The following is a 12,385-nucleotide window of genomic DNA, read 5'->3' on the forward strand; positions in this document are numbered from 1 at the left end:
GCTGGAGGCTTATGTTGAATATTGAGGTCAGCAAATTTTTTATTCTAGGCTTTTAATATTCAGGAGTTTCTTTTTAAAAAGGAATAAAATAAAGGTGTACTGTTTAAGAAGCTGTGGTAAGGTGGGATTGATCAGATCCATTTAACGTTTGTGAAGTTAAAGCCACCATGACACCCCATTGAATCGAGGTCAGGTGATTCCTAAATATCAGCACTGCGAGTGGCTGATTAAGCGGTGATGTCATTTTAGGCCGGGCTGCTCCTGTGTGTGCTGTGCCCTGTGTGAGTGTATTTGTACTCTGTTGTGCACAGTGTGCGAACAAAGCAGAGCAGGAAGGCATCCGGGCTTATCGTAAGGAAATGGTCAAAGGACAACATCCTTTTCACATGATGGAGTGAAGCAGTTCTTGCTGGGACTCAGGCCCTGCCCTCCACCCTGTCACCTCCACGCACACTGACTTCACCTTGTTTTTTTTCTGTTTCCTTTCAATTCAGAAATTCACGCAAAGAATTTGTGTGGCAACTTTCCATGCCGTCTTACTGGCAGCCTCGTCTGTTCTTTGAAAAGCCTAAAGAGAAAATAATGTGTTGGTCTCTCAGTTTTTTTTTTAAAGTTATTACATACATTAAAGTAATAAGAAAACATCCATGTAAGTCAGGGTTGGGATCTTCTAGGGCAGCGGTCCCCAACCTTTTTTGCGCCACGGACCGGTTTATGCCCGACAATATTTTCATGGACCGGCCTTTAAGGTGTCGCGGATAAATACAACAAAATAAAACTAGTACCCGTACTGAAAAAAAGAAGATTTATTCATAACACACGTGAAAAGACCCAGGAAAACCGAGTAAACGATAAAAACGATAACAAAATAACGCTGAAAACCGATAAAAACCCTGAAAACTATACATTTCACACCTGAGCCTCAACTCTCGCGGCCTGGTACCAAATGACTCACGGACCGGTACCGGTCCGAGGCCCGGGGGTTGGGGACCGCTGTTCTAGAGTAAAGTGACTAAATGAATTGATCATGTGTGATTGGCTGAGTCGATCGCCAGTTGGTATTTTGCATTGCTAATTTATCAGCCAGAAAATTCATCCCAGTAATTATTTAGCCTGCAAAGCACAATTCAAAGCACACACTACTAGGAACCTGCAGAGGGAATTTTGTGTTACACTTGTATTAATTTCAGTTTTTTTCACATACAGAAGCATGGTAGTGGCTTCAGTCACACAGGCCTAGAGATCAGTTGCAGTCACAAACCCGCATGTCATGTTGGAAGGAAGAGGCCAGTTTGTCTGCAAGCACTCGCAAACTACTCATCAAGTGGTAGTTAAAGTGTGAAAAGTGTGATGCAGAGACCTTTTGATGTGTTTGTTGCTGCTTGAGGACATGACTTTTACTTTGAAGGCAAACTTTCTCCTCTTACAGTTTGCATCGCACTATTAAAAATGTCACTACAGCTCAGAGACCAAATGGTGAATACTTGTGACCGAATAATTGCAACCATGGCAATCTGTTAGCAAACAAACCAGTCGCAAGGTTTTTTGTGTAGCAACCTCCGGTTGGATCCTCCAGCAACCACTCCCTAGTCTCTAGGCCGGTTTGACTGAGCCCTGAATGACAATAATCAATTTCAGACAATAAAATTCAGTTGAAATTTGAGCAACATTGCAGTGGAAGCTGCAGACATCTGTTTTTTTATATATTAGCAGTGGTTTAGCTTGGTTTCAGAAGCTGACTGTAAGTCGTTACGTGTTGTACTGGTTTTGCTTTGCATTTTATTTTACCCAGGATTCCAGCTGTACAGTGCAGTGGCTGCTTGTTGTGTAACTGTATAGGAGAGTGGCAGGCTTACCACAGACCTCAAAATGGTAAAGCCTCGCTTTTCTTGGGAAGGAAAAGACAGTTGACCACATTTAACTGCAAGTTTCATTCCCTTTGTTGTAAATGAGACATTGTTGTTTTCAAACCAGGAGAAATGAGAAACGAAATATTTAAAGTCTCGTTAAAGACGGCACAGTTTATGCAACGTAAACCCGCACTGAAGCAAATTAATGGAGAGACGTTTTTTCTTTTTTTGTTAATGTCAGGTTTTACGGGGAAAAACTGCAGCCAAAACATTGACGACTGTCCAAATCATGAATGCCAGAATGGAGGGACCTGTGTTGATGGAGTCAACACCTACAACTGCCAGTGTAAACCAGAATTTACAGGTCTGTATGTTGTTGCTTCACTGTATGAGTCCGTGAAGAAGCCTGTCTGGGGACACACACCCACTTATCCTGGTGCTCCCACCTCACAGGCCAGCTCTGTAGAGAGGACGTCGATGAGTGCCAGCTGATGCCCAACGCATGCCAAAATGGCGGCACATGCCACAACACCTATGGGAGTTACCAGTGCGTGTGCGTGAACGGCTGGACCGGGGACGACTGCAGCGAGAACATCGATGACTGCGCCAGTGCGGCCTGCCATCAAGGGTCCGCCTGCCATGACCGGGTAGCTTCGTTCTATTGTGAATGCCCCCCCGGCCGCACAGGTTTGTGGAATTTCGATCTTAGTGCATGGCAGCAGAACTTCTGCTTCAGTTAAATACAACTGTTGTGCGAACTTAATCTGGCATAAACTGTGTGAGCTAACCCAGTAAAGCTGAAATTGATTGAAACTACTGGATATATAATGAAGTGCTTCTTATATTTGTCCTCTGCACCAGGTCTGCTCTGCCAGCTGGATGATGCCTGCATGAGCAACCCATGCCAAAAGGGCTCCAACTGTGACACCAACCCCGTCACGGGAAATCATTTTTGTACCTGCCCCTCGGGATATGTTGGAGCTTCCTGTGATCAGGACATTGATGAATGCTCACTGGGTAAAACTCATCTTTTGCACACTGTCAGACACATTTCAACATCAGTATTCAGAGTTTAGCTTTACCACTGTCACGAAAACTTCAATTACCACACATTGGTTCGTAATTCCTTTATACAAGCTAAAATACAAGGTCATTCTTTCGCCCTATTATGGGTACTTTGGTACCCATAATTGTACCCCTAATTGCAGTAAATAACCCCCTCTGGGGTATTATTGCTGTAATCCCGCAGTTGAGGCTTTTGGTTTGGCTTTGTCAAACAACACTGAGCCACTCAACGTCCTGTAATGTCTTTTATAGTGAAATTGCTGCTTTTCACATCCTTATGGACACACCAACCTGCTAAAGGAAGTGAAATTAAAGCCTGGATCTTTTTAAACAGGTTCCAATCCGTGTGAGCATGCGGGGAAGTGTATCAATACCAGGGGCTCATTCCAGTGTAAGTGTCAGCGGGGCTTTGTGGGACCACGGTGTGAGCTGGACATCAACGAGTGCATGTCGAACCCATGTTTGAACGAGGCTACATGCCTGGACCAAATAGGAAAATTCCAGTGTATTTGCATGCCAGGTAAGATGTCTGGTTATATGGAAAAGCTACTTTTTCAGTCACGTTCCCACAGGGTGCACTCTGGGACTCTCTGCTGTGCACATTTGTAAAGTCCTTTGAGGGAAATGTGTCCCATATGAATGCATTTAACTTGAATTTTGTTTGTTTTGGTTAATTTCACCAAATGCAGCAAATCATATGCACTAAACAAGTCTCCTATAATCAAAAATAGGTTTTGCTTTGAACTTTAAGTAGTTCAGCTCTCACAGACTGGGCCACACTTTGAATTCAGGTGTTTTCAGTCCCATTGCTGCAAGCTCCCCACCTAGCCAGGCAGTCTGTCTTTGCAAAAGTGTGTGAAAAAATGGGTCTTTTTAAAGAACTCACTGAATTTGAGCGTGTGAAAGAAACTGTACTGTAATAGGATAGTCTTTGAAACAAGTAAATAAATGATATTTCTTCTGTAAGTGGTATTTATGCAGAATGGAAGCATTTGGAAACTCACGGCGTCTCAGCCACAAAGTGTAAGACCATATAAAGTTACAGAAGGCTAAAGTTACACAGTCATCATCAACTACAAAAAAACTGCAGCAGGAGCTTTGTGGCTGAGCAGCTCATGTAGGTGTAATATTGAGGTTGCCCTGTGTGTGTGTATTTTTACTTTTGCATGTCATGTAATTTGTGTTGTGTTCATGGGAGTTAAGAATAATAGTAGAAGAACTAATTGGACAAGTAAAGTCAACAAATAAAACCCATGTGAATGACTTAGGATTCCTTTCAGAATGGGTTTGTTTTGAAGTTTAGAAATTGTTAGCTGATTAATTAATGAAATTTCTTTTTACATATTCTGAAATGTGAAGATTTGCAGTTTTGACTCTTTAGACTGAGTTATATTTAATTTTGGGGCTGACGGTCGGACTTTCAGCTCGACGACATCATCGTGGATTCTGATTGAATTTGTGTGATTTTCAAGATTTTATTAAAATGCAGCAAACATAAGAAAATCGAGCTGAATTAGTTAATCTGTTAACTAAGTGTGATCAACAGTAAACTTATGATTAAAGTCACATTCAGTGGAAAAGTTACAAATATATTTAATATAAGTATTTTCAGTTCATTGCAGTTTTACATGACATCACCTTTAGCTTAACATAAATTGGGGTCAGTTTTATAAACTAACAACTTGATAATGAAACAATATTTAGTTATATTCCTGAGTAGTTTGTATCGTTTAAACCCAGTATGTAGCGGTATATTTCTGCAGTGTGAAAGTGCTTCTAACTGTGTGTCTCCGATCAAATCTCCCTCACGGTCCTCCCTTGCTAATTGGCCAGGCTACGAGGGGGAGTTCTGCCAAATCGATACGAACGAGTGCGCCAGCAGCCCCTGCCTGAACAACGGCGAGTGTATCGACAAGACCAACGCCTTCCACTGCCAGTGCCCCACAGGTGAGGCTGCCGTACCGCTGCGGAGGGGGGAGGAGGGAGAGGGCGTGGGGCCAGGGGGCACAGAGACTGATCTTGCTCTGTCTCGCTCTCTTCTCCTCTCAAACACAAACACACACACACACACAAACACTGATCTGGACGGGCACTAATCCCAGCCCTGAGGCGAGCTTATGCTGGCCCGGGTAGCCGCGCACATACGCAGCAGTTGAGGAGAAGCGGTAAAAGAAAATCTATAAGGAAAGGCTTGAGGAAGTTTGAAGTTTTTGAACAAGTTTGTTATCCTTTTTATCAAGTCTGATGATCGAGCAGAAACTAAGCAAGGCTTGTGATTGCGACTGAGAACAAGAGAGAGCTAATAAGAGAAGGCAGAGCTGCTGCCACAGTCTGTAACGTGACATTTTCTGTGTTGTGGTTGTAAATGAGGTAGTTCTTCAGCCTATTTTGAGGTATGTGGGTGTTTTCAAAACTCTTACAGGAGCTTCACTGTTTGTACATGAGGTATTGATGTTTTGTTCAGGAGCAAAGGAATGCAACTTCTGAATATTGGATAGAAAAAAAGATAGAAGAGAAAGGAAGGATCTATAGACTCCCCAAATGTGTTTTTTGTTTTGCATTCTTTCACTGGGATCATTGAGGTGGAAGTGATTTTTTTTTTCTTCTTCTTTTTGGAAAAGGAAAATAGCAGAGCTCAGAGTTGGGTGGATCAAAGGCAGTCTGGGTGGAGGAGAAAGATTCCTCCTGTTGAGAGAAAAAGAAAGGAAGAAGGAAAAGCAGAAAGAAAAAAAAAAGACATCCACAACAAGAAAGCTTTGGAATTAATAGAGAGAGGGGGCTACAAGAGTGAACACAAGAGCTTAGCGCCTAAGAAAACTCGTTGTGTGTGACAGTGAGCGAGGGCTGTGTGAGGAAGCAGCACAAAGTGGTGGTGGTGGTGGTGGAAGTGTTTTTTTGGGAGGGTGTGTGGAGAAGTGGGTAGTGTTGAGATGCACGGACCGTTATGCCAAAGCAGGAAGGGTAGAAGGGGGGGAGGGGTTTTAACCGCTCTAGTTGAGATGTAAATTTGTCCCTGTTGCGAGCCAGGCCCAAGGCGCGAGGGTCCCCCTTTTCATTTCTGTACATGGAATAGCCATGGAAACCCCGCTGAGAGCCATTGAAATGTCTGATTCCAGCAGTCTGGGGATAAATCCCGCTTTGGCTGCTGAGGTGTGCGATGTGCACGGCCCTGTGCGTGGTTGCATCTCCGCTTCATCCTTTGTGTGTGTGCATACTTATACATCTGGGAAAGAAAATCTTTTCATTAATGTCAGGAGTGCTGTTGGAGAACAGAACCGTCACATTCCTGTTGAGAAACATGCAGTTTGTACCAAAGACTGTTGTTGCTGCTGTAAACTCACAGTCCCTATCAGACTGCAAACTGTCTTGATTTATAGCACTTTTCAACACTAAAGTAATGCCAAAAATGACAACAACATGTCACATAAAACACCCTTTTGTAGCGTTTAAATCTTTACATACATACAGCAGAAAATATCCACTTGGTATTGTGCTGTTTTTTAATAAGCTTGGAAATTTTTGAAATAATAGCTTTAAGAGTTAATTCACACGTTTCTTCTTTCACAGATCTGTGTCAAGCTTTGAAAAAAGTAAAAATAATATTTTGCTTGCCATGCTATAAAAAATCCCATTGACTACTTGGAAATTTTAGCCTAAAATATTCTTTAAATTTATGTTTTAAAGGCCACTTAAGTGTCATAATTTTGGATCTTGAAATTGAACAGTTAAGATGCAATTAAGAAGTAGACTCTCAGCCTTAATTCATATAAGTTATATCATATAAGTAGCACAAAATAAAAGCTGGAGTGTCTAGTTTTCTAATTTTTAAAGTAGCATCAGCTTTAATCTGCTAACGACATAGTTTTGGACTACATTGTTCTGAAAACTTTGTTAGCAGTGTCTACATTTTAGTCATCACTTCATCCGTCTGATTGCAGCCAGTTCGGGGAAGTAGAAATGCTTCTAGCAGAGTCCAGTGGGAGAAATCAGCTTGCAGCTCTCCACACAAACACTTCCTCACTGGATTATCTACAACTGGTCTTTCTTTAGCTCTAAGCACCTGTGTGTTCCTGTGATGTTGTGGTGATGGGGTGGGAGGGAAGTAGAACTTTTTATCTCTTCATCAGAGAACACCCTATTAGTCTTTGGGCTGTGACAAAGAGGAGACGAGGAGGAAATATCTGAGAATAAGTCCAGGAAAAACAAGAAAGCCTACTGGTTGATTTTGAATGAACAAGACTTTGAATACCGGAGGTTCAAAGGTCAAGCTAGCTCTTTTTGGAGGCGGGCAGGGAGTAGAGGGGGTAGTGGGGAAGGGGTGAAAGTAAGACAGGAGAATATGCATTGTGATGGAAAGGTTTTGGGGGACAAAGAAGGCAACAGGCTCAGTTTGGTGCTGCTTTGAGCAGACAGGAGGGCCTTTGTCTTTCACCCCTTGGTCAGGAGGCCTCCTAACTTTCATTCTTTCCTCATTTCTCTCCCTCTCTCCCTCCCTCCCCTATTTTAAACGAACCGGTTCCCCCACTAGCTCCTCTCCCTTCGCCTCTGCGCTGAAAAGAAGTGAAAGGAGAAAATAGGGAGCTCGTAGTGCTTCACAGTTGTTAATTAACATGCAGATTTCTGATTCGCTAAGAGCTCTTATAACATAGGCTCGGGATTATGAGTGTGGCTGGTTTAAAATGAGATGTCTGTACACACACACACGCACTCATTCACACACACATGCGCACAATAACAGCTTTTTGTTGTTTTTCCAGGCTTCAGTGGGAACCTCTGCCAGATAGACATTGATGAGTGTGCCAGCACGCCGTGCAAAAATGGCGCCAAATGCACAGATGGACCCAACAAATATACCTGCGAGTGCACTGAAGGTATTCACGCTTAACATAAATGATAATAATTGTAAAAGGAGCCAAGAGCTTTAAAATATAACAACATTTCACAAATGAATGTGTCAGTTAAAACAGACATCAACTCTTTTTCCTAGGTTACACTGGGAAGCATTGTGAGACGGACATAAATGAATGTTACTCCGACCCCTGCCACTATGGCTCCTGCATTGATGGCCTGGCCTCGTTCAGCTGCCAGTGCAAGCCCGGGTTCACCGGTCGGCTTTGTGAGACCAACATCAATGAGTGTCTGAGCCAGCCGTGCAGGTACGGAGGCACCTGCCAGGACAAGGAGAACAGCTATATCTGCGTCTGTCCCAAGGGAACAACAGGTAAGGATCACACACAGGAGATACAAGCGTAACATTTTACCCCTCAGCCATAAAAAGGCTGATGAGATATTGTTGTCACTCCACTGGAAGCACGGACACTAAAGTTTGTGAATGCAATAACTTGAAAACAAGGCAACGTAGGATTGATACCACAGCTGCATCTACTAAAAATCTTGGATGAGTTTGAATCTCAGTGACCTGAATCTTAAGGTCAAGTTTTCTAAAGATCTTGTGAATGCAAAAACTCAAGAAGGAAGTCACCTAGGATTTTCACATTTATACCATAAATGTTGGGCACCAATATTTTTTTTTAAATCTAAAAAACAACTTTCTTCCAGGAATCAACTGTGAAACCAACATCGATGACTGCAAGAGCAATCCCTGTGATTACGGGACCTGCATTGACAAGATCAATGGCTACGAGTGCGCCTGTGAACCTGGCTACACTGGTAAACTGGAGCTCATAGTTCTATTGATTTCAATATATGAAACAGGAAACAGGAAGTTGTGATTCAGATCATAGTTGCAAGAAGGAACACAGTAGTTTTGAAATAACTCTAATGAATCTTAGAGTTTGATTGTTGACTGCATGTTAAAACATCAGATTTAAAGAAAGAAAAGAAATACTGCAAATCAAGCAGTATGAGCCTTAGACATTAGCTTCAGTACTCTGATGTTAACATGTAGGATCTTGTTTGTATTTTCATACAATTGTAGTCACTGCTGTAAATACTATCCAAGGTAGATATGATACAAGATGCCTTTGTATCGTAGCATCTGTCACAGATATGGATAACGTCCAGAAGAAATGTGCATTTATTGACAGTCAGTTTCTGAGATATCTCTGTAAATGGCAAAAATCTGAAACATCTCAACTCCCCCTAGATATTAAGCACTAGCTGTCCTAATACCATTGGGGACCCACTATGGATTGATTGCAGAAAACCCTCCTGGGGACCCTGCATGAGTAAAACTGCTCTGGGCTCTATATGGGCTAGCCTACTCGTTTTTACTTTGACTGTTTTAATAACTCTAAAAGAGACTTTGAGGCTGATTATGTTACACTAGGAAATTTGCTGTGTAACAAGTGCAAATGTGATCTTGATAACCCAAAATCCTCCCAGGAGAATGGGAGGGAGATTGTGATACTGAGATTGTGATAGTATAAGTTTTCTATTTTTCCCTGACCTGGCAGAAAAAAAACCTAGAAAACAGATCTAACCTTTAGGTTTCAGCCTAAATTCTGAATGAGGTTAGATTTTCCAGATAATGACTTGCCAGATTAGTGGAAATGAATAATCACATTTTCACAACATCTTTCAAAATATGCAGTTTCCTGAAAATTCTTTGATTTTACCACATTTTTCTGATATAGTACACATTTTGTGTTTGAAGGAACATAAAAACTTATACTCTTGGTTCATTCCAGATAGGGTTTTTTTTTTTAGTTTTCCGAAAAATTAATTTCAAATAGATTAAATCTAGTGAAGATTAATGTTAGGATTTTTGTTGTTCGAATAGATAAAGTGGAATTGCATGATCTTTGGTTTACTGCCACAAACTAATGCACTGGAAAAGCCCATCTTTTCCAAATATATAGCCAGGTTAAACATAACATCTGTCTGAAGTAAAAAGTGGGCAAACGAGTGCTTAAGGTGCCGCATCAGAGGATTCAAAGGTCCTGATGGGGAGGGTGACAGATGGCGAGCGAGTGCGCACGCTCCTCTGAGGCTCGACCGGTGTCACTTTCCAGCTCCACCCTGTCCCCAACCTGCTGCTGTTCGGACAAGCAAGCTGCCCTCCCGCACAAAGAGAGGACACACACACACTCTCTGGCACACAGGGCCAGTGGGGATTTGAGCGGGAGAAAAGATTCCCTGAAAGATTCCTGAAAGTTGAGCTTTTAAAAGCTTGGAAGCCGGTCCCTGCTTAAAAGCCAAATGGGCTGCCTTTATGCTACGCATGACACGGGCCTGAATGGCATCAACGCTTCAAGTCGCCGACAAAGGCCGCCTTTAAAGCCGTATGTTTCTGGAAATTGATACATTCGCTGTGTTGATATGTAGACTTGATTGTGTGGAGGCTTTGTGTGCAGCTGTTGAGCGTTTTCATGTAATACATCAAAACTGTTGGAGTGTAAAAATGATTGCAGTGATTTCAGCACCCATCCTTTCACTGTTTATAAACTCATGGAGACTCATGAAGTCAGGAAGTAAAGCGAAATATCTGTTTAGGTGCCATGTGCAACATAAACATCAATGAGTGCGCGAGCAACCCCTGTCACAACGGCGGCACCTGTATCGACGGCATCAACAGCTTCACCTGCCAGTGTCCAGATGGTTACCATGACACCACCTGCTTCTCCCAAGTCAATGAGTGCCTCAGCAATCCCTGCATCCATGGTCACTGCGAGGACAAGATAAATGGGTGAGGCGGTCTATAAACGTTTTTCAGGGGCAGGGCAGTGACAATAAACAAGTTTCCCCAGATTTCCAACAAGGAACTTTTTCCTTTATTGATGATCTTTGTCTTTTACTCCTCGTCAGCTATAAATGCCTGTGTGACTCTGGCTGGAGCGGCAAAAACTGCGACATCAACAACAATGAGTGTGAATCCAACCCGTGTATGAACGGAGGCACCTGCAAGGACATGACCAGCGGATACGTCTGCACCTGTCGCGTGGGCTTCACTGGTCAGTATTTGTTAGCGTGTGTCGATGAGCTTCGAACCGTACAGTTTCACTGTTTATATCCTGTTCATAGCCTGTACATAGCTTGTACTCACTACAGCCTGTACATACTTATAGTTATAGAATATTCATAACATACTTCATACCGTGTACATTATAACATACCATAATAGACCCATTTCTGTAATATACTTACATATCTATATTATTGCTAATATATATTGTAATATATCTATATCATGGCTAAAGCACTTCTGGATGGATGCAAACTGCATTTCGTTGCCCGGTACCTATGCATGTGCAATGACAATAAAGTTCTATTCTATTCTTATTCTATTCTATTCTAACCATCACTTGAACTGAAATGTGTTTAATTTATTGCACGCAGGACCAAATTGCCAGAACAACATCAACGAATGTGCCTCCAATCCCTGCCTTAACCAGGGGACCTGCATTGACGACGTTGCAGGGTACAAGTGCAACTGTATCCTGCCTTACACGGGTATGGAAATATTATTGAAAATATTTGATACACCCATGTGTTGGCCTGGCGTTCTGGCATTTCCTTGCTGTGGGAGACAGTTTCCACCGGCTGTGTCGGCTGTTGGGCAAAGAGGAAAATGTGTGGCGGATGAAGTAGCTCTTGAGTAAAGTTCAGCAGCAAGACTTCCTCAGGGCTCAAAGACACCAAACCTCTGACTCACTGTGCTCCTCTGTGATCCACAAGCATCCGTGATGGGAGCTGGGAAACATTTTAATGTCATTTTAATGTCATCTGGCTTAGTATTTAATCAAACACATAACCATGGGAAGTTTAAGGGCAAATTGTTCTTATATTTGTCTTGTATATTTTTTTGGAAAAATCCACAGCGCTTTGAATACTAAAAGGCTCTTGCTTGGCTTGGGGTGGGAACGGGTTGCTTGACACATTTCCTGTTTGCCTGCTTCCTGTCTCACAGAACAGCAAATGGCTTCACAATGGCCGGAAACTGGAGCCGACTTCCTGTATTAGCAGTATGTTATGGAAACAGATAGGGAAATATCTCCACAGGCCTCAAATACTGACAGAACCTGGCTAAAATCTTCTGATAGCATTGATTGAAAGATGATTCTGTGTCCATTTGGATTGGGTTATCTCCAAGTTCATGACTCCTGCGTGGTATCACATAGTGACAGATAAATGTTAAACAGAGTTTTAATTCAGTTAACGGTATATTTCTTTCTTGCGTTTGCACACTACAGGAGAGAACTGTGAAACTCTGATGGCCCCCTGTAGCTCCAAACCCTGCAAGCATGGAGGACTGTGTCAGGAATCAGAGGACTATCTGAACTTCTCTTGTGTCTGTCCTGAAGGATGGCAAGGTAATTATTAATGTCTGCATATATGAGTACCTTCCAGGAATGAGTAAGAGGTCATAGAAAAGGTCAAAAAGGACTCAGAGAGCAGCCTTTTTAGAGAACAGAAGTACACATGTAAATGTTAAATGTTAATTTAATACAAACATTTCTAATAAGAGATCCTTGGATTGTAATCAAGATGATTATGTTCTTAATTTCATA

General features: G+C 42.2%; 1 protein-coding gene across 2 annotated transcripts in view; it reads left to right on the forward strand.

The window, feature by feature from the left end:
- The window catches only part of notch1b (notch receptor 1b), a 44,144-nt gene that overhangs the window by 14,472 nt on the left and 17,287 nt on the right, over positions 1–12,385 (forward strand). For both annotated transcript variants that reach the window (XM_087849327.1, XM_087849326.1), the window contains 12 exons: positions 2,092–2,214; positions 2,304–2,537; positions 2,712–2,867; positions 3,250–3,435; positions 4,749–4,862; positions 7,673–7,786; positions 7,903–8,136; positions 8,475–8,585; positions 10,371–10,563; positions 10,683–10,828; positions 11,214–11,327; positions 12,068–12,187. In XM_087849327.1, the coding sequence (XP_087705453.1) occupies positions 2,092–2,214; positions 2,304–2,537; positions 2,712–2,867; positions 3,250–3,435; positions 4,749–4,862; positions 7,673–7,786; positions 7,903–8,136; positions 8,475–8,585; positions 10,371–10,563; positions 10,683–10,828; positions 11,214–11,327; positions 12,068–12,187 (1,845 nt within the window). The remainder of the gene's footprint in view (positions 1–2,091; positions 2,215–2,303; positions 2,538–2,711; positions 2,868–3,249; positions 3,436–4,748; positions 4,863–7,672; positions 7,787–7,902; positions 8,137–8,474; positions 8,586–10,370; positions 10,564–10,682; positions 10,829–11,213; positions 11,328–12,067; positions 12,188–12,385) is intronic.

Source organism: Neolamprologus brichardi, chromosome 12, assembly GCF_056152115.1.
Source record: "Neolamprologus brichardi isolate AB-2024 chromosome 12, ASM5615211v1, whole genome shotgun sequence".
Classification (NCBI taxonomy): domain Eukaryota; kingdom Metazoa; phylum Chordata; class Actinopteri; order Cichliformes; family Cichlidae; genus Neolamprologus; species Neolamprologus brichardi.